Source organism: Monodon monoceros, unplaced genomic scaffold (assembly GCF_005190385.1).
Source record: "Monodon monoceros isolate NGI ecotype Baffin Bay Population unplaced genomic scaffold, NGI_Narwhal_1 Super_Scaffold_7, whole genome shotgun sequence".
In the NCBI taxonomy this organism is placed as follows: Eukaryota; Metazoa; Chordata; class Mammalia; order Artiodactyla; family Monodontidae; genus Monodon; species Monodon monoceros.
In genome coordinates, this window is record NW_021703784.1 from 64,983,321 (window position 1) to 65,005,279 (window position 21,959).

The window sequence follows — 21,959 nt, forward strand, 5'->3', positions numbered from 1 at the left end:
TAGAGTGTGGTGGCTAGTGTGAGATTTGAGAATGTAGAAACAATTACTCTGAGATTAGGTGTTAGTTTATTAGATAAAGATTTGTAGAATTAAAATTGAGCTCTTCTCTGAATATGATGGAAGACATCACTCCTTCAGTATAATTGTTAGCAGTACTTAACCGTTATGAAGAAATTCAGTCCTGACTATGTTAGAATAAATGAGGAAAGGCAGTTTGAATTAGGTTTACAATTTGCTGCAACTTGAAATCTCATTGCCTTCCTCTAATGACTGAGAAAGCATGAATTACACTTAGACTCTATCCTTGAATGTCAGTGGGTGTTTCTTAAGTAGGCCTAATCTTCTTTTGAAATTTCTTTCGTATTAGCAATTTGCTTCACAGATTTTCATTTTTGTGTGAATTCAGTGCATTTCAACAGAGGTCCTATCCTCACGTCTCCTTTCTTCTCCTCCCTTTTTCCTCTTTCTCAAAGTGCCTGCAGTCTCCAGGTTGTCACCATCAGGCTGACTCTTAGTTTGTTCATAATGTTTGCTCCATGTCCATTCTGGGCTCATTCAGGCTAGATCAGCTTAGGAGTTTGCTGTGGGAGAAATACTGAGTCCACCTGAGGTACCCGCACTTACGCCCAAGCTGTGACCCCAGCTCTTTGCCAGGGGACACTGAGGTAAATGGGATGGCAGTGAGTCATGTAGTGGTCACTCCACTGGCTTCAGGGTGGAAGAGTCTGACTGGCCCCCCAGGACTCAGGCCCCAAAACACAAGTGAATGGCAGAGCCACAGATGCCAGTGTTGTGGGTGCCCCTCCACCCTGTGAGCCTTAATGGTATGGGACACCCAAGGGCCTCTGTGAATGGCTGTGCATCTGGGGAGACCTTTTTCTTTTTCTTAAGAACCTTATTGAGGTATCATTTACATACCATAAAATTTTACTCATTTTTTGTGTACAAGTCAATGATATTTAGAAAAATTTGCAGAGTTTTGTGGTCGTCACCACTCTTAAATTTTAGAATATTTTTATCATTTCAGAAAGATGCCCAGGGCTTCCCTGGTGGCGCAGTGGTTGAGAGTCCGCCTGCCGATGCAGGGGATACAGGTTCGTGCCCCGGTCTGGGAGGATCCCACATGCTGTGGAGCGGCTGGGCCCGTGAGCCACGGCCACTGAGCCTGTGCGTCCGGAGCCTGTGCTCCACAGCGGGAGAGGCCACAACAGTGAGAGGCCCGCGTACCGCAAAAAAAAAAGATGCCCAGTGCCCATTTGCAGTCAGTCTTTATTCCCACTTCCAGGCCCAGGCAGCTACTAATCTACTTTCTGCCTGTACAGATTTGCCTTTTCTGGACATTTCATGTAAATGGAATCATTCAATGTGTGGTTGTTGGCATCTGGCTTCTCTCACTTATGATGTTTTCGTAGCCTGAGTCAGTAATTTGCTGCTTTCTGTTGCTAAATACTATCCCACTGTATGGATAGACTGCATTTTACTTATCCATGCACTAGTTGATAGACTTGTGGATTGTTTCCACTTTAGGCTTTTATAAATAATTCTGCTGTGAGATCTTTGTGGACAAGTCTGTGTGTGGACGTATGGTTTCGTTTTTCTTGGGCAGCTGGTTATGCAGGAGTGGAGTTGCTGGGTCTTACGGTAACTCCGTGTTTAGCTTAAGAAACTGCCCAGCTGTTTTCTGAGATGGTTGTACCACTTTACAGTCCCAGCGGGGAGATGTTAGGGGTCACCTCCTCCTTTGACCGTTACGTCTGCGAGTATTAGGATAGGGAGAGATGGCAGTGAGTGTGGCAGGTAAGGGACCAGTGGGAAGCACCAAAACAAGGGACATGTAAGGCTAGTTAAGGTGTGTTCAGGTGCATCAAGGTGTTTTGCAGCTGGGCCCTCACTTATATAGGAAACACAGGTGGGTGGAAAATGAGGAAAGAGAGGAGTCAGGGGGGTTCATTTGTATCAGTCATAGGGAGCTGTCAGTGGCTTCAACAAATTTTGAGCCAAGAGAGTAATAGGATTCTTTTTACTGTTAAGCAACTTTCTCCACATTTTGCCTTTTTAATTTTTGTTCTTTAACTTCTTCCTTTTATGACAGCCTCCTGTTTATTTCCTTCCTCTTCCTTCTTGCCTACTTTTTATTCACTCCCGTGTATTTTAATTCTACTCCACATCTCATTACAAAGAGCGGAAAGTGAATTTGCTGGAGCAGGAGGGAGGGGGCTCCTCTCTTTTTCAGCAGTGTGTGACCGTGGCTGTTAATGAGTTCCTCCTTTGAGCCAGTCCCTGGACTAGGCATAAGCATGTACTTGGTATTATTTAAACCCTGTGAGGTACATGTGATTATTCCCACTTTACACGTAAAGAAACTGAGTCATGGAGAGGCAGAGTGATTTCTGCAAAGTCACACGGCTAATTGACGCCAGATCTGCTGGACTCGGGAATCCATGTGCTTTCCACGACGTCTGTGCGTGGAAGCCAGTGCGGGTACCTGAAGTGAAGCAGTGTAGTTTCTTTGTGAAGGCATGTCGGTAGGGGGCGCTCAGGTGTCTGTTTACCTGGGCACCAAGGTGAGTGTTACCAGGGAGTTCAAGTTGAATCCTCAGTTTTAGCAGAGCGATCAGTGCAACCCTGGTAGCTGCCTGTGCGGGGGGCAGCACCATCGTGTTCACATGTTTACGAAGCCAACATCATAATCTTCTAGGCAGTTTTCGAAATCTGTAATTCTTAATTCATTCCTAAATGCACCATGAATATGGCTTAATGTGATACATGTTTATGTAGTTTCAACCAAGGAGTGCGTTAAATCTGGCATCCTGCTTTTCTTCCTTATCTAGCACCCTTCCCTGTAGCTAGATGTCATTAGATCCCTAATACCATTATTAATGACTACATAATATCCTCTCTACTGGGTGTATCATAATTTAACCATTCTTATTAGACGCTGATTGGGGGGGGGTGTGTGTGTAGGTATGTGTGAGTTTGTGTCTGTGTGTAAAGAACCAAGTTGCTTTCGAAAGTTGTCAAGCCGTTAGTAGTGAGCATACCAGACATCATCAGCCTCGTGTGGCGTAATTTAAAAGAAAACAACTTTCTGTTGTCACTTTGGTTTCTGGCTTCCTCTACATCTGCAGCTATTTTTTCTTTCCACTCAAAGCCTTTAATCCTTCCTCACTCTCTATAGAAACAACTATTAATAAGGTTAAACATACTGTGTTCCCTCGATTCTAAGACACATACTTCCCATGTCAACAGTCATAGAAGTGGGATGCTTCTTACGGCGGCCATCGTAAGCACCGTGCCCACCCCTACACAGAGGGGTAAGTCATGATGTGGTTACTAGTACTTGCCCTTTGCAACCCTAGGCAGTGTAAAAGGCATCTCACCACCTCCTTGTCACCTTAGTTGAATTACTTGCACTAATAGTGTATACTACTATACTTAGTAGCTTAAATTTGAATCCCTAATTTAAATGTCTCAGAAAAATTATAGTTTGATGCAGCATTGAAATTGTTATTATCGTTGAGGAAGAGTGTGGGACCGGATTTGTACTAAGTGAACATTTTGCACTGGCAGAAAACCATGCTTCTATTTTCCTTATAAAACAACGGTCAGATGCTTTGTGGGCTCTAAGAAAGGAAGATGTACACCCACAAGTGGACAGAGCTGTGCTTCATTTCAGTATTGAGATCCATGCAGGTGGGTTGCCAGTGATATGGCAGACACTGCAGCTAGTTTAAGATAAAATGTCAGCTCTCTTGCAATTCATCATAGAATCCCCAAAGCTAGGAGGAAGTAGGTTTGATTCAGTCATGCATCCTGAAAGACAGAAACCCAAGTATAGCTTGCAGCTCACTTTCAAAAGAAGTTTGTTTCCAGCCATAAGTAGCTTACTTAAGGGAATAAACAAAATGATGGATTTAACCAAATTAAAAAATGCAATGAAAGTAATATTTTTGGAGGAGCCTCAAAATTCTACTCTCTGTCCTAACAGTCCTCAAGAGTGTCAAGCTTGGGGACACTGGTTCAAAGAAAGCTGCGCCACTAACATGTTACTTATAAACCTTACAGCCTAAAACTACTCAGAAGAATCATTAGGATGATGAAGGCTTACTCTCAAACTTTGTTTGGAATAACAAAGAAGAAAATAATATGAAAATGAAATCGTATGGATCTGTATCCTGTGGTTAAGAAACAAATTCTTAATTATAATATTTCTTTTTTCTCTCAGATCATTACTAAATTAGTGGTATGTTAGAAATCAGGATATACTCCATGTTACCCTTTGGCCATTTATGCTTTGCTTTTTAAAATTCTTGGGATTATGATCATCCAGTGTAAACAATTAACAATTTATTCATAGTGATTCAACTTACTTTCTTAACCTATTTTTCTCTAGGAAGAAAAAGCAAGGCTAGTTTTACTAACCAGAGCAGATGTGAGAAGATATTATAAAACAGAAATGGAAAGCGAATTATCTGGAAAGAGGGCAGCCTTTAGAAGATGTTTTTATCTTGGTAGGAACTAAATGACATTTGTTGGACAAAATGACAGGCACTATAAATAAAACAACTGGGCTTTATTTAGGGAGAAGAAACTGGGTGCACATGTAACCTGGCCAGATAGACCCCCTCCAGAGTTTCAGCCTGTTTCTAATTGGATTCTGCATGATTTAGGCTGGAATTGTAGACTTGAGTCTATCATTTGGAACCAAATGTCCCTGTTGCAATTCATGGAAAAGGACGTTAGCAAAATGGAATAATTTGCTCCCCACATGTTTTAAACAGTTATCGATAAGGAAAGGGCCTTTCAGTTCAACAAGCTTTCCCTTCCTCTCTACTTCTGTCTCTTCTCACAACAGTGTTAAGTTCTGAAATTATGTGAACAATAGGAAGTAATGGAATGATGTAGTGGAAGGAAGATTAGCAAGAAATACCATATTCAGAGGTACTTATGGGGCTAATACATGATAAATTCTCTTTGGTAGACTGTGACTCTGTGATTATCTTCACCAGGGTCTGTTTTTTTGAAAAATCGTCTTTGGATAGCAGTTTCTGATATTTCATGGAGAAGGATGGGGGTTGGGGGGGCATGGTGGTCAGTAACCTTGCACATCCAACCCATTTTGGCTTGATTTTATGAGAAAAATATCTGGAGCTTGTTAGCGCTTTCTGCATTGACTGCTGTCTATTATTGCTTCCTTCCTGTTTTCCCAGGCCTGTGCCCTAAACTTTGTAAGCCTTCCCCAGGGAGCAAGGATCCTATCCATAGCATTTGTTTATCCAGCAGTGCAATGTATATAGCAGATTTTCAACAGCTTTTTATTTTATTTATTTATTTTTTTAATTCAGTTGATGAAGAGTTATTTCATTCAGTACACCTAGAGGAATTGCTGTACACGGGGTCCTAGAACTGTCACTTGGCCAGCTCTGATAGTGTAGGCAGATATCGTAGGCATCTGACAGTTTGTTGAATAAATTTCTCAAGGAATTTACTGAAAGGGGGTAGGAGGAGACCTCAAGAGATTCACACAAAAACTTTTCCAGGCTCTCTCTGGAGTTGTTAGGTTCTTAGAGAAATAGTTTAATCATTTACACTAGTAATGAATATACACATCGCCAGTGAGTCATTCAACAAATCAGTCAATTCACTGATTTCTACTTTGCTCCTAGAAAGCTGGGGAAGCAGACATGAGTAAGAGGCAGACCTTAGGGTCTGGTGTGGGATGGCAGACATACTGTGGGATAGGGGCTCTAGTGGAAATGTGGAAGCACAGAGGTAGAGGAGGTGCTCTTTCTGCCTGAGAACATTCTGGAAGGCCTCACAAAGATGTGGCATTTGAGCTGAATCTTGAAAGAGTTTAATCAATGGAAGGGGAGTGGGAAGGAATTTTCAGGGCAGGTGGATGCTTGTGCAGAGACCAGGAGTCCTACTGAGAGTTGACAGAAGGTCCTGGGGGCCGCTGGGCCTCACAGAACCTGGAGAATTGTGAGAGTTGAGGGTGGAAACGATCTCCATGGCAGTGACTATTTAAAAGAGCCTTTCTGAATCCACTGAAAACATAAGGCAGAATAGGACAGCCTGGAAGCTGGGAGCAGAAGCTCACTCTGCTTTTCCCTCAATCCCTCGACCTCAGTCCCACCACGGATCCTTTTTTTTTTTTTTAACCTTGAACTCTTCAGGACATCTAAGCAGAATCTAAATTGGGAATTCCCTTAACCTCATGGGAAAATCCATCTGACAGCTGTTCCTCTAATGCTTTCTGTCCTGGGCCATTGGGCTCAGTGGTTGCTAACAAAGCCAAGGTCAGGGGTCCATTCTTTCCTGCATGGGGCTGTTTAACTCTGCTCCGTGCCGTGGTTACAGGCTGAGATGCAGAGCCACTGTGTTCCCCAAGAGCTGCTGCTAAGCAGAAGCCCAGGGGAAAGCAGATGTGTGGTACACCTGCACCTCCCAGCATTCACCCTGTTCATGGAGGCACAGTTAGCTTCACTCTGTAACCATCACCAAGAAAAGCTTGAGAAGGAAAGAATTGAAGTGGCACAATCGGTGTGGCTGCTTATTTCCAGACCCAGTTTTGCAAGGAGTTAGTGGATTACCTAGACATAGTCATAAACCCCTCAGGCATCTTGGTCAGTTGTCTAAAACTGGACCTATACCCTTGGTGATGTGTGAAATTCCCTCTCCCTGTGAAGGTAGAGATGCAAGGTACACCCTACCCACCCACCCCCATTTTAATGTACTGTTTACATTACCAAAGCAAGAGAAGCTTATTAAATTTTCCAAGCAGTTCCAAAGACTAGAAGAAAAAGTGAGACCGACCCTCCGCCAGCCCTGTATCCTCCCTGACTTTTTATATGCATCTACAAACATTGTACGTACACCATTTGTTTTTACTAAAAGAAGTATCATGCTCCATGTGTTATTCAGCAGCTTCATTTTTTTCCCACTCAAAAATATTTTGAGCATAAGATGTCTCCTTACAGCAATGGAAATTTGAGGGTAAGTCCCAATTTTTGTTATTCTTTTTTGGTAAAGGTGAATTGTTAGAGGACTTGCCAGATTTAGCAAATAAGAATTCAAACCACCCAGTTCGATTCGAATTTCAGGTAAACAGCGTATACTTTTTTAGTGTCTGTCCCATGCCATCTTTGGGACAAAGGGATATGTCCCTATCCCCACGGAAAAAAGTGTGTTGTTTATATAAAAATCAAATTTAACCAGGAAGCCTGTTATTTTATTTGGCAACTCTCCACTTGTTAATTAGTTGATTGATTTGTTGTTATTGTTCTATGTAAGACTGTTCATGCACAAAAACTCCAGACCAGAAAAAAGGCCTTGTTTTCTGGTCTGGAAAAGGTGGTCTCTGGCCGATGTTCGCCTGCCTGGTGAATGCTTTGGGTGGAGGGCCAGCTCAGCTGGGCGCCCAGGACTCATTAACTGCCTCCACTGGAGAGAACTGGCCTGTGCAGCTGCTTTGTACTAGGACCTGAGACCTTTGCTCTTTCACCCCAGCTCCTACTGTGTGAGGTCACCGGTGGCAGTTACCTGAAGTTGTGTGGGCGGTATTAATTGAATTTTTTTTTAATGAATGCCAGTATTTGTAGGAATTTGCAATGCAAACAGCCAGTCTTTCAGGCAGTGCCTATTGTAATTAGAGCAAGCTTTTAAGATTCTTTGAAGTACTAAATGTTGATGAAATTCAAATGGGTGCTGATCTGCACTATAAAGGGACTCTTGGTGGTTGTTTTTCAAAATCTTCTATTTTGTAGATGTAAATATATGCCCTAGTTCGTGGGAAGTAACTTGAAGAGCAGGGGGCTGAGTTTATGCCTGTTATTCTTATTTAAAACAGCTGTGGCCGGAGAGCTACAGCTTCGTCCTGTTGCACCGGGCAGGGGCACCGTGGCCCGAACACCCTCAAAGACTCCCTTCCCTTTGGGCAGCTTTCTCGCTCTCCCCAAATGCAAGTCGACCTGCCCGTGGGGGGAGGGGGCGCGGCGGCTGTCCCACAGTCATCCCAGCTTCCCGCACCCCAGGCCTCCGAAGCCACCGGGGCAGATGCATGCAGATGAGTCAGGCGGGAGGGTTGGGGAGCAGACCACAGCCTCAAGAGTCCCCTGCCCGGGCTGCCTCCTGGAGCACTTCTGCCTGCCGGCTCACGGCCCAGGGCAGAGCAACTGCTGTTGCGGCGCCTGGGGGAGCAGCTGTAAGGCCCACGTGGTGCCCTGCCTGGCCGAGCCTCACCACGTGGCAGGCCTGGATGGACGCCCACGACAGGGCCTGGCTCCCAGCGCTGCCTGCCAAGGAGCCAGATGCTGCCATTGGAAAAAATTGCTTCACAATTTGAAATCTTGGTCCTTTGATCATGGCTGGGAGAGGATGGAGAGGAGAGGTTCAAAGTGGTGAAAACGCCAGCGTCTCCTTGCACCCCTCGGTGCCTATTATACTGTCTCTTGTCAGGGACAATCCTCTTGATGTTTTCATTTTTGCAACCAAGTAATTCCTGCCCAGCCCTTCCACGCCCTCCAGGTGGAAGGGAGAGGCCGGTGGGAAGGGAGTGTCTGCAGCCTGCTCCTTTCCTACCCCGTGCCCAAGCCCTCTCCCCTGCCTTTGGACTGATCTGCTTCCTCTTTATGGCTGCAGCCCTTTTCTTTCTGAGGCCAGTGACAAAGTAGTTGTGTCAGCCAAATGCTGCCTCTGCCTGAGCTGCACCATTCCATTCCGCCCTTGGCAACCCTCACGCTCATTTCCCTGTTGTTCAGGCACCTGGAGCCAGGTTTCCAGAGGCCTGAGGTTTTGCAGAGCCCCTTCCCTGGCCCAGCCCTCCCCTCAGAGGACTCTGGATCCTACGTAACTGGGCTAGGCCTTGTTTTCCTCACCCATGAAATGGGAAGAATCATTCTTTGAAGAATATTGCTTTTTTTTTTTTTCCTTCAATTTCAAAAACATGAAATGAAGCAGTGGAACACATCCATGAACAAATACGCTTGCTGAGTGAGAGGTAACAGAGGAGAAACCAAGCCGAAGTCTTGTCTTGTGACTTACGTGTCTCAGCTGCACAAGTAACAAGTGTGTAAGAGAAGGATTATTTAGGGAAGAATTTGAGGGAATTTGATGTTTCACTTTTTTGTTTCCTTGCTGTCTGGTGCAGTCAGCTTTCTCTGCCTAGCATTGTAACCTGCTTCTACTTCGACCTTACACTGTTTTCCAGGACTTGCCCGCATATAGATCCTCAAGTTTTTAATCCATTCCCCACACATTTATTAATGATGGCCTTTTTTGCTTCCAGGCAGAATTTCATGACATCTCTAATCATATCTTTGTGGGAAAGATTGTAATTTTGTACCTGTTTGAGCAGTTATGCCGAAAACCTAAGGCTTGTTATAAACTCACAAATCAGAAAAAGTACTAAGTTTTCTGTTTGAAAACAGCCATTGCTGCATCTGTGCTGCTCACCTGATAAGCATGGATTGGGACTCAGACTGGCTCTGGGGGGAAAGCGTCTGTCTTGTTTGTTGATTATGAACCACCATCTACTTTGGGTCACACCTCTGGAGATGTGACTTGAGGCTCTGTCTTTAATCTCTGTCCAGGTCTGTGTTGAAGTCCCTGGGTTGACAGGAGTGGTCTACGTTTATGTGGCACGTTTCAGTATACAGATGAGGCTCGTATACGTTCTCTCTTCTGATCACAGTGGTGGGCTTTGGAAACAGATCTTCTCTGAGGTTAGAGATGCGGAGAGTGAGACGCAGAGGAGTGACCGCTGTCCATCCTGTCCGTCAGGTGTCTGAGATGAGATGATGACAAGTGAAGACTCAGGATTCTCAAGTCTCTGAACTAGATGGAAGGGAGGTCTGAAGTCAGGATGGAGTTTAATAAAAATAAACATGGAACTTGGATCCTAGGAAGCAGTAGGACCTGAAGAACTCTGTGGTGTGAAGGGGTAGTGGAAAGGTGAGATGAGGGGGGAAATGAAAGACGGTTGCAGGATTGTCTTACAGCAGTGTTCTTAGGCCTGCGTGATTGCAGAAGGCAGAGCTGTAGGTGGAAGCGGCTGGGAAGCCGATTGCAACGTAATGGGTGTGGTAGGCATCAGCATGTCCGAGTTCTTACCACAGTGTTAGGGGATGTGTTACATTACATGGAAAGGGGGAGTGGAGGTCGCTAAGAGCAGACAGGGTAAATCACATCCTTAAAAGTGGCAGAGGGAGGCAAGAGAAGATGTCTAGAGAGATGACAGCTGGCAATGTGAGGACTCAGCCTGGTGTTGCTGGCTTTGAAAATGGGGCAAGGAGCTAAGAGACAAGGAATGTGGAAGCTGAAAGAGGCAAAGAATCCGATCCCTCCCCAGAGCCTCCAGAAACGAACACAGCTCCACCAATACCTTGATCTCAACCTGGTGAGACCCATATTGGATGTCCGACCTACAGAAGTAGAAGACCATGAATTGGTGGTGTTTTAAATCACTAAATTTGTGGTAGTTTGTTAAAGCAGCAATAGAAGACTAATAACAACAGGAAAAAGAACTCTCTAACAATTAGGTCTGCCCAGGACATGGTGAGTATTTTATTAAAGTAATGATTTTCCTGTGTCTGAAGGTAGTATTTAGCCAGAAGGCACCACAGGTCAGGATACTGTAGAAAGGACTCCTGCCTTAGGTGGTAGGAGAAGGAGCTGGTCTCTGAACCCAGTTCATATGGAGGGTCTCTGTTCTAGGGCAAAATGGGCAAAGATTCCTTAGAAGGGCCCGTTTGCCTGGACTTGTCCTCTCCAGTCACATCGTCAAGGCGCTTGTTTTTTTCTTCTTTTTTCATTTTAGAACATGGCCCACGACTAGCTAGGGAGGGGGAAATTTCCCCTTCTACCCCTCTTGAGTTCTTGTGGCTGGACTGAAAATAAAATTGACACAAGACAGATTAACAGGAGAAACAGAAACAAATTTTTAATTCATGGCAATGGAGTTCACACAGAAATGGGACCTAAGAAGTGGCTGAAGCAGGCATCTATTATACTTTTTAGATGAACGATAAATTTGTGAGGAATCACAGGACAAAGAGACGTAGGTTTGGGGTGCTTAATTAGTGAAGAATCTAAACAGGGCCTGGGCTTGGGGAAGTAAAATTTTAAAGTAACAAGGTTTGTTTAAAAGGCTTCTCGGCCCTAAATTCTCGATCTCTGGCGATAAGGGTGTCCTTCTACCTCCAGATGCAGGAAGTATACCTTTCATATGAGAGATTTATTTCCTGCTTTCAGGGAGACCGAGGGGAGGGTCAGAGGGTCCCTCTTCCATTGGTTGTTTCTTAAGTAACTCTAATCCAAAATAAGTATGCCATTGAGGCACATTTTGGAACGGCCTCTGCCCTGGGCCCCAACAGCTGGCTTATCCCCGGAGGATAGGATATCGTTTGAATTTGGAATTTGTTGGGAGGATAAGTTTGCTGGGTTCTAGTTGTTTCTTGGATTTTTAAAAAATTAATTAATTTATTTATTTATTCATTTACTTACTTTTGGCTGGGTTGGGTCTTCGTTGCTGCACGTGGGCTTTCTCTGGTTGCGGCAAGCGGGGGCTACTCTTTGTTGCGGTGCTTGGGCTTCTCATTGCAGTGGCTTCTCTTGTTGCGGAGCACGGGCTCTAGGCGTGCAGGCTTCAGTAGTTGCAGCACGTGGGCTCAGTAATTGTGGCTCGTAGGCTCTAGAGCTCAGGCTCAGGAGTTGTGGCGCATGGGCCTAGTTGCTCCGCGGCATGTGGGACCTTCCCAGACCAGGGCTCGAACCCGTGTCCCCTGCATTGGGAGATGGATTCTTAACCATTGCACCACCAGGGAAGTCCCTGTTTCTTGGATTTTTATATTTATTTGCTTTTAGAAAATATCCTGTAATCAGATAAGAGCTGATTAGGCAAAAATAGTTTGTATGTCTGATACCAGCATTTTTTTCCTCATTTTCTTGCCTTCAGAACTATATGAAATAGGTTTGCCCTGAGTTTTCAGTTGGGAAAAATGAGTCGAGAGGGTGGATAATGAACTCAGCACGAATCGTAGACTCATTACAGAGTTTGCCTCCTCTGTTGCTGATTTAATGTTAGCATTCTTTCTTTGATATTACCTTTGCTCCACGGGGGCTCAATGACCATATTTCTTTCTGGGATAATCATAATATCATCAGCTGGCAGATAATTATCTTTCACATCAATACCTCCTCCTGGAAGATTCCCAGAGAACAACTGTGATGTGGTTGGATGGCTGTGTAATTATTTTCCATGTTCAAAAGTAACTGCAAAGCAGTTGTCATAGCAAATTGCTTATTTACTGTTAGTTGAGAAGTCTTTTAAAATCTAACCTATTAAATATACACTAATAATTAAATACGAAGTTGTCTCAAACTTTTTTAAGAAAAGCAAGATAATTCAAAAACCATCTGTTCCTCTTACCTGAATGAAAGTGCACATAGATTTCATGACCAGCAATTCCACTCCTAGGAACACCTAACAGGAGTGCACACATGAGTTCATCAAACGCTTATCCCTGAATGTTCAGAGTAGCGCTCTTCATAATAGGTTCAATTTGGAAACATTGTAAATGTCCATCCCTAGAAGAGATAGGTGGTGGTATAGTCCATTCAGTGGAGTACTCTACAGTGACAAGGATAGATGAACTACACACGACAGCGTGGGTGGCTCTCACACTGTAATGCTGCACAAATAGAACTAAACACAGAGGAATCAGCACTATGTGATTCCACTCGTGAAACGTTCACAAAACCAGACAAGATTAACGTACAGTATTTTAGGCTGAAGGTTACTCTTGTGACATGGGGCGTTTGATTGTACTGAAAGGGAGCATGGATGAGGGGGCTTCTGTTCTATTTCTTCATCTGGGTGCTGGTTACATGGGTGTGTTCACTTTATAAAAGTTAATCAGTCTGTAAACTTGTGATTTGTACACTTCTCTGAATGTATGTTCTACTTTAATTTTATGTAAAAAAGTTAATCCTAACAACTTTAAAACTCATACTTTGTTGAGATTGTTTCAGATGGTGGAGTTTCATAATGTGAATTCTTGAATACCTTCATTTTTGATACTTCCTGACATTGTACCTATGGGTCATCCATTCCGAATTAAAACTAATTAAATTATTTAGGGAATTCTAAGGGACAGTGGTGAACCAAAGGTGAGAGGGTGGGCGTGGTCTGCCCCAGGTGCAGGCATTAAGGAGGTTCATTGCAGAGAAGTTTATCTGGCAAAACCATCTAAAAATGGTTGTCATTTTTATTACCACACTGTGCCCACAGTTCTAAACAATGCTATCAATAAAATATTCCTCAAAAAGAAAAAATCCTTTGTTGGCCTAAACCTTAAACAACTGGTAAAATTAGTGTTGGGCTTTTATTTCGTATATATATATATTTCATATATATTTTATTTCATATATATGTATAGACACACACATATATATATATGCTTCAAACCAGCACACTTATATTGCTTATCCATTATGTTACTTATTCTTTAATAACACATGTGATTAAAGACTCAGTCTTATATTCTAGAGTAAGTTCTAACAGTTTGGAATCGCTGGAGCTGCAGTCCACACAGTGCTGCTGCTTCTGTGATTTGGAAATGGGCACAGTAGTTATGAAGACGAAAAAGTAGAACTAGAGTTACTTCATTCTCTGTTACCACTTTCAGAGTTTCTGTGTTTAAAGTTTAAAACGGTGAAGCAGTGCTGATGATTACTGAAGGCAATTTTGTCAAAGGAAGGGGGTCTTAAAGATGATCCACTCAACTGTCAAATCTACTAGGTGTGCCGCTGCTATAGCACCAGTAATTACTTAAGCGTGGAAACTCATAGAGGTGGAAACGTAAAAGCTGTGAAAATTTTCTGCAGTTTTGCTAACATCAAATTATGGTGAATGCCATTATAAACTTGGGTAACATTTTGAATTTGTATGTTTGTATGGATTATTTTGTATATTTCTATGCTTGCTTTAGATTTTAAGACTCGTAGTTTGTTTACATTGTAAATCTTTTGCTTGTCAAAAATACTGCCGCTGCATTATGCTAAGTGAAATAAGTCAGACAAAAAGATAAATACTGTATAATATCGCTTATATGTGGAATCTAAAAAATACAACAAACTAGTGAATATAACAAAATATATTGTAGAGATACAGAGAACAAACTAGTGGTTACCAGTATGGGGGCGGGGGGGCAATATAGTGGTGGCAGAGTGGGAGGTACAAACTATTGGGTATAAGTAAGATAGGCTCGAGGATGTACTGTACAACACAGAAGTGTAGCCAATATTTTGTAATAACTGTAAATGGAATGTAACCCTTAAAAATTGTATATAAAAAAATACTGCCACTGAAATAAATAAAGTGAAAAATGGAGCATTGAAAGAAAAGAAAACATTGTGCCTAGGGAGTTGAGGTGCAATTCTTAAGAAACCTCCCTCCTGGTTAAGTTGATGTAATTTGAAGTTGATAGTTTTTAAAAAGTAACCCAATCCCATGTGCTCTCCTGTTGACTCCCCTGCACATTGCTAATTTCCCTGTGCTCCTTCCCACACTCCACCCCTTACACCACAAACACCAGACGGTTTTTGATTGTTCACCAGTCCTTCACAACAACTTGATTACATCAAAATGAGTTTGTTTAAATTGCAGTATTAGTTAACAGTGTACTTATGGCCCATTAATTCTCATTTTCAAAGCAGGGAATTTTTTAAAATTGAATGTAAACAAAGTAAAAGTAATTTCTAATGGACCTTTCCTGTTCCACTTAACTTATTATTGCACTGTTGTTGGGAAGCATTCTAAATATTCATCAGTAGAGCACATGTTAAATTATGGTGCATCTGTATAATGGAATAATATGCAGCCACCAAAAAGTGTGGCTGTTCAGTTTTTTAAAGGGCTGTTCTTTTAAAAACTGGTATTCTATATCAGTACTATGTGAATTCTAAGAAGTATTTATTTATTTATAGCCAGGTTTAGAAGAATGCTACAGTTTGTGCAGAAAAGAGGGAATGTGTATGTTTGAATATCTAAATGCTAAATATCTCTAAAAGGACACTTGAGAAATAGGTAACACTGCTCATCTAGGGAGGTTGGCAAGTTCAGGGTAGAAATACAACGTACATCCTTTTTACAGTTTGATTTCTTTTTTTTCCTTACCACATGCATATTTTTACTTTTTTTTTTTTAAGTTAAACCTTGTTGGCACAAACTACATCATAATAGTAAGAGCATCAATCCCACAAAGAACATCACTGGTCATCCCACCCCCGCAAAACACCTGAGCCACTTCTGGGCGCTCTGTGTTCTCAGCTGGTGGCAGGACCCGCTCCAAGTTCTGAAAGGCCCTCTCTTAGTTCACAGCAGGTGATACCCGCCCTGGAAGGCTGGATGACAACCCAGTGTCAGAGCTCCTGTGTGCCTAGGATACACTGGTATCTTTCTGTACTGGAGGTTGGAGCCCACGTAGACTCACGGGCCTCTCTTCAGCCTTAAGGAGCTGAGATACAGATCTCAGGGTAAGACCTCCATCATTCCCCGCTAAACTGCTCTCTCATGGAGCTAAATGTCGAACCTTTGAATGTGAGCAAAAGGCACACCTGGGCATTTTTAATTATTTGCAATTTATGCCCCATAAAATTCCAAAAAACAAAATGTGAGGGAGCAATACTAAATTTATGGATAATGTAAAACTGGACAAGCACAAGTAAAAGTAGATTGGAATCCCATAACAGGAGCTGGACACTGGTTGTTAGTAGTTATCAGAAGTGCCTAGAATAAGTTAATGACTATAGTTGAACACTTAATTTAACTTTGAATTTCTTGGCACATAAGAAAAGGGAATATAAAGTATATTGTCCTTTTATTTGAAGCCAGCATATCCGAAGTTTTTCCTAAGAAAATGGAGATTTTCCTGATACCCAATTCAAGAGGGAAATTGAAATGCAGATCCTTATTAAAAATATATATAGGCTGACTCAGGTCTTCATGGCGGTTAGTACCTGTCAAGGTATTAAAATAAGCTAGCCAAAACGTGCCACACCTTGCAAGATACAGTCTCGTTGTATGTCAGATCCCCCTCTCTTTCTCTGCAGTCACCCTAGTAGCCCAAGTACCATGCCTCATCTGGAACTTCTTCCAGGCCTCCTGACACACCTCACTCATCCATTCTCACTCTCTTCTCAAGTCTCCAAGCTGTGGTCAGGGGTGCCTTTCTGGATTGCAGATCTGATCCTAAACTGTCACTGGCCCTATCCTATGTACTTAAAACTCGTATGTCCCTTGGTTTTAGGATGTAAGACCCTCCCCCGCACCCCTCCACACACCCCCACCTCCCCAGCTACCCTCTCTCCTTGCTCTCTCTGTTCCAGCCTTGTTTCTGGCCGAGCGCCCTTCATACACTCTCTCTTACAGCATGATCCACCGACCCATGCCAGCGCTTCTCTCTTTGCATCTGAGCTGCGTCATCATCAGAAGTTCCCCTGACCCCAGGGGCTCCCTCCGCACTGTTTGTTCTCATGTCTCTGTGCCCATCTCAGGAGTGCTTATTACTGTTGCGATGTCCCCACTCCTAAATCTTAAGCTGTGTGGACTCGTTGATCCCCAGCTCCACACCCAGTGCCTAGTGTGCAGGAAAGGGTCAGTAGATATTTGAGGGAAGGGGACTGTCCGTCAGTGATCTAGCCGCTGAAGCAGCCTCCCAGCCTCCCTCTGCAGTGAACATTATACCACTCTGAGACACTTCTCCTTGAAGCTCAGCTCTGATCACCTCACTGCCTTGTGTCAACACTTTCAATAGGTCCCCATTTCCTGCAGGATACAACCCATACCCCTACTTAGTCCTCCTCTACCTGGGCCCTTGTGGCATTTCCAAACTCATTCCTCCCTGTCTCCTTAGTCCTCACGGTGTAGCTAGAATGAAGCACTCCAGGCTGCTTCTGTGCAAGCGTTCTCTCAGCCCTTCTCCGCATGTTCAAATCTTAACCATCCTGAAAGTAAATACCCTTAATTGAAAATAATGCTTCCATTGTCCAAACTACCTTTGACATGGTACTTATTTTCTATCTAAATTAAAGCTATTTTCTGTACATCCCATATTGGCTTGTAGTCCTGTATTGTTTCTAGCATGAGCCTCACTAAGTAATCATAAATACGTTAAATGAGTGGGAACTTGTATTAATTATTTTGCATCTTTGTAAGCCAGTCTTTAGTAGGAACCATCTCCCCTCTGGGTGCTGTAATTTGTTAATGAGGTATCTGTTTTTACTTATATAACAAATGGCCAGTCAGCTACAGATTCTCCTGTTCTTTTAATTATATCTACAGATTAGTGAATATGAATACAATTCATATACTGCATTCTGCACATATTTCAGAGACCTCACGAATGTCTTATTACAAGGATATATAGTATTCTATACTGAATACAAGAAAGTAAAATGAAACATACATATAGCATGTCATTATTTCAAGGGAAGACTGCCCAAACTAGCATTCTCTTCAAAAAATAACCGATGAGCCATAGAACTTGTTTCTAGCGGGGCGTCACCTCACCACCTCTCTGAGCCACGCCAGCCCTCTACTGCCCTCCAGCCAGCATGGTGGAGGTCTTACCCGGATGGTTACTGCTTTGACTCCTGCGATGAGAGAGTAATCCCCACCTCCATCTCATTTCCAACAGGCGGATTTAAACTGCAGTATTCAAGATGATGCCGGGGCTTTTTACGGCGTGACCAGTCAGTATGAGAGTTCTGAGAATATGACAGTCACCTGTTCCACCAAAGTTTGCTCCTTTGGGAAGCAAGTAGTAGAAAAAGTAGAGGTAAGTTGGCCTCTGTATGCTGGAACCTTCATCCAGGGCGGCCTGTCACCTTCCTTTAAAACTAAACTGGGGCAGAGGATTTTATTTTTCTGGTATCTTCTCCTTCCCCTCCCACTCCTACCCCCCCCAACCCATTACTTCTAAGAAGGCAAAATGATTTGAAAGCAACTGAAAGAAAGAAGGCCAGGAGTCATCCCATGCCAGCCCTCCGACTGTCTGAAGTCAGCCCTGTGCTTGCCAGTGTGTCAGTCCTGCAGGTGGCCTTGGGATGGGGGGATGGAGGGGGGGCTGATATGGAATCTGTTAGAGATAGACCCTGCTGCCCAGTAGATGGTACCCCTCCCACCCCAGGTTCCAGGTTCAAGGGCACTTCCAGGCATCTTGATAACAACCAAGGTGGTCCTCAGCTGATTGGCACCTGCCTTCTAAAACCCTGATGCCTTGAGTTTGGTTTTTGCTTTTGCCATTTCCACTCCCTTCATCTTAATTGTTTTAAATATATTTCAGTACATACTGAGACCAAAAACCTATTTATGGCCTTTATAGTTCATGCCTCCCTCCCCTTCAAAAAATGGATGTTCATTTTACTGGGGTGGGTTGCTTTTTGTGAATAATGTTTGCAGGTGATTTCATTTAGAGTTGTGCTTTCCATTGTCTTCTACCCATCACCCAATTCATCCATGCTCAGTGAGTGGTGTTTATTCACAGATGTCCAGGACCTCTCAGGTCCAGGAGCCCAACCTGACTTTGTGTTGAGGCGTGAGAGAGAGGATGCATTGGGTGGAGAGAGGGAACAGGAGATGTTTTTCAAGACTTTGGGCTGAACAAGGCAGATTTGGGATGCTGCAGGCCCTCATAGCTTCCCGAGCACAGGATGGGCATCCTGAGAATGGTGTTAAGGAGGGTTATGCTGGTAGAGGAGGATGTAAGTGAGTTGACTAGATGGTAGCCGTAAACTTAGGTGTCATGAGCTTTACTAAAAGGGTGGTAGTGGGAATTCAGGAAGACATTTTGAATGGTACTTAGAAACTGACTGGATATTAAATATTAAAGAGGAGGAAGAGTCAAAGATCACATGTTTTATGTTTAGGAGGACAGTGTAGCCACCAGCAGAGATAAGTAAATAAGATGTTCAACTGGAAATAGTCAGGGACGAATATAGCTGCAACACTAGGATTTGGGAGACAGGTAAAGACTGAAAATATCAATTGAGAATCCTGAGCATTAAGGATAATCAAAGCTGTGGGAATGGAGAGCTAGCTGCAGAGAGGGAATAGCAAGGAAAATAGGGATCAAGATTAAGTTTGGAGAGTGGCAGCCAGACCTAGGGTAGGTGGAAAGGGAGACATGAACAGAGAAGCCGAGGACAAAGAAGGGTGAGGGAGGGGGGAAACCAGCTCAAGGCAGTGTCTGGGAAGTCCAAGGAGAGGGTGGGTGAGAATGTGGCTGTGTAATGAGACACAGCTGGGAGACCTGGAGCCACATGACCTCCATCTCCCCTGAGAAGGAGGAAGCAAAGGTACCTGCTGGTGGTTGGGAGCATGGAAGGTTAGTGTAACTGTTGCTACCAAATGGCCAAGTTGTCAGGGCTTACCTGTAGATGGACTTCCTGCCTGGACAGGTACCTGTGAGAAACAGTGAACCAGATAAGTAACTCCGTTTCCCAGATGTCAAACTATTCTTCAGTTCATCCTCAGCTAACATACCCAAATCTCCTTACAAGTTCAGGGAACAGGGAAAGGTTGTCTTCGACTGATGAAATCCCAGGCATTTTCATGGAGAACGTGCTGTGGTGTGGCAGGTGGAGTTTTGTAATTAAGCCTTTAATCTACTTGGAGTATGTTTCTGCATTTGGTGTGAAATGGGAGTCTGCTTGTATTTTCTTCCAAATAGATAGGCATTTGTGTCAAAGTCATTTATTAAATCATTTATTTTCCAACTGAGTGGATCTGTCCCCTTTAAGTTACTGCATATACTGGGTGCTGTTCCTGGGGTCTGTTCTATTCCACCCTCTATTTATCTCTACATGTCCCAGTATTGTGTTGATTTGATTACAGTGGCTTTATATATAGCATGTTCTAATATCTGCTGGGGCAAGTCAATCTCACTGCTCTTCTTTTTCATATATTTTCTAGGCAGGTAGCCAGCATTTATTCTTCCAAACTATGAGAGCATTTTAAAAATGTAAAGAATGGGCTTCCCTGGTGGCGCAGTGGTTGAGAGTCTGCCTGCCGATGCAGGGGACGCGGGATCGTGCCCCGGTCCGGGAGGATCCCACATGCCGCGGAGCGGCTGGGCCCATGAGCCATGGCTGGTGAGCCTGCGCGTCCGGAGCCTGTGCTCTGCAGCGGGAGAGGCCACAACAGTGAGAGGCCCGCGTACCTCAAAAAATAATAATATAAATAAATAAATAAAAATAAAAATGTAAAGAGAAACAAAAATCTTGTTTGAGCAACCTAATCGTTTTTTGGGGTTTTGTTTTTTGGCCGCGGCATATAGGATCTTCCCGCACCCCCTGCAGTGGAAGTGTGGAGTCTTAACCACTGGACTGCCAGGGAAGTCCTGAGCAACCTAATTGTAATTGCATTAGATTTAAATATTATCTGGGGACAGATTGATATGTTATTGATATTAAATCTTTCCAATCAAGAACCTATTTGCATTTCTATCTCATTTTATCTATTTTAATAAGATTTTAGTTTTCATATATAGGTTTATCCCTTTCTTGTTAAATATATCTCTAAATATTATATAATTTGTTAATACAATTTTTCCAGTTTCCAGATTTTAATTACTAGAATAGAAGAAAGGTCCTAGTTTTTGCATATCTATATTCTATTTGGCCATCTTACCGTATTCTCTTATCTATCTACAGCGGGTTTTGCCCCCTAGATTCATGGGTTTTCTCTGTTGTATTATCTTAGCAGCAGCAAAAAGAGAAGACTTTATTTTATCTCCTCGTTTCCAATGTTCATGCCACTTTTATTATTATTACTATTATTATTTTCTCACCTTCTCTTCATTTGCTAAAACTTCCAACACAGTTGTAAAAAGAAATAAAAGAAATAGTGATGGTGAGTATCCTTGTATGGTTACTGATGTCAGTATAAATAGTTTTGATGTTTTGACGTTTGGGATTAAACTTATTATTGGTTTTTATAAATAGTCTTTATATTGAAATTCTTTCTATTCCTATTTTACTTAAATTTTTTTATTAGTAGTAGCTGCAATATTTTATCAGATGCCTTTTCAGCAACTCTTACTATGTGATTTTTCTCCAATTTGTTGACATCATGAGTTAACACATGTCCTGTGTATGAACCACCACAGCATTCCTGAAGAAGGTTCTACTTTGGATACTTTGATGCATTGTTTGCTATTTTATGTAAAATGTTTGCACCTCATAAGTGATATTAATCTATACTTTTCTTTTTTATAAACTATCAACTTTTGGTATTGAATATACATCAATTTCATAAAAATAATTGGAATACCTATCTTTTTCTATGGTATAGCAGTTTGAATAACATTGAAAATAACTGTTCTTTAAAGGTTATATAAAACTTAGCTGTGAAACCATTTGGTCTTTGGACCTTTTTCAGTGGTAGATTTCTAAATAGTTTTTAGTCATTTCCACAGTAATTGACCTATTGGAGTTTTCTACTTCTTTTTGGTTCAGTATTAGCAATTTGTATTTTGCTGGGAAATCATCCTGTCCTCTAGGTTTTCCTTTGCTTTTATTGATTGATTGGTTGTTTGCCAAAGAGTTACATAAAGTAACCTCCTCTAAATCTTCTGAACAATAATGTAATTGTGGTTTTGTCTCTTTTCTTTCTTCTCCTTCTTAAGATTGTGAAGGGTTTATTTATTTTATTTTGTCTTTTTAAAGAACTAGTTCTTATATCCTGTCTACATTTTAAATTTCCTTTGCGGGACTTCCCTGGCAGTCCAGTGGTTACGACTTCACCTTCCAATGCAGGGGGTGCGGGTTCGATCCCTGGTCAGGGAACTGGAATCCCACATGCTTCGTGTCCAAAAAACCAAAAACCATAAAACAGAAGGAATATTGTAACAGATTCAATAAAGACTTAAAAAAAAAAAAGGTCCACATCAAAACAAAAA

At 42.6% G+C, this 21,959-nt stretch overlaps 1 protein-coding gene across 14 annotated transcripts in view; it reads left to right on the forward strand.

Annotated features, from left to right (window-relative positions):
• Window positions 1-21,959, forward strand: part of TEAD1 (TEA domain transcription factor 1) — a 264,117-nt gene that overhangs the window by 227,841 nt on the left and 14,317 nt on the right. For all 14 annotated transcript variants that reach the window (XM_029207013.1, XM_029207008.1, XM_029207012.1 and 11 more), the window contains one exon: window positions 17,697-17,837. In XM_029207013.1, the coding sequence (XP_029062846.1) occupies window positions 17,697-17,837 (141 nt within the window). The remainder of the gene's footprint in view (window positions 1-17,696; window positions 17,838-21,959) is intronic.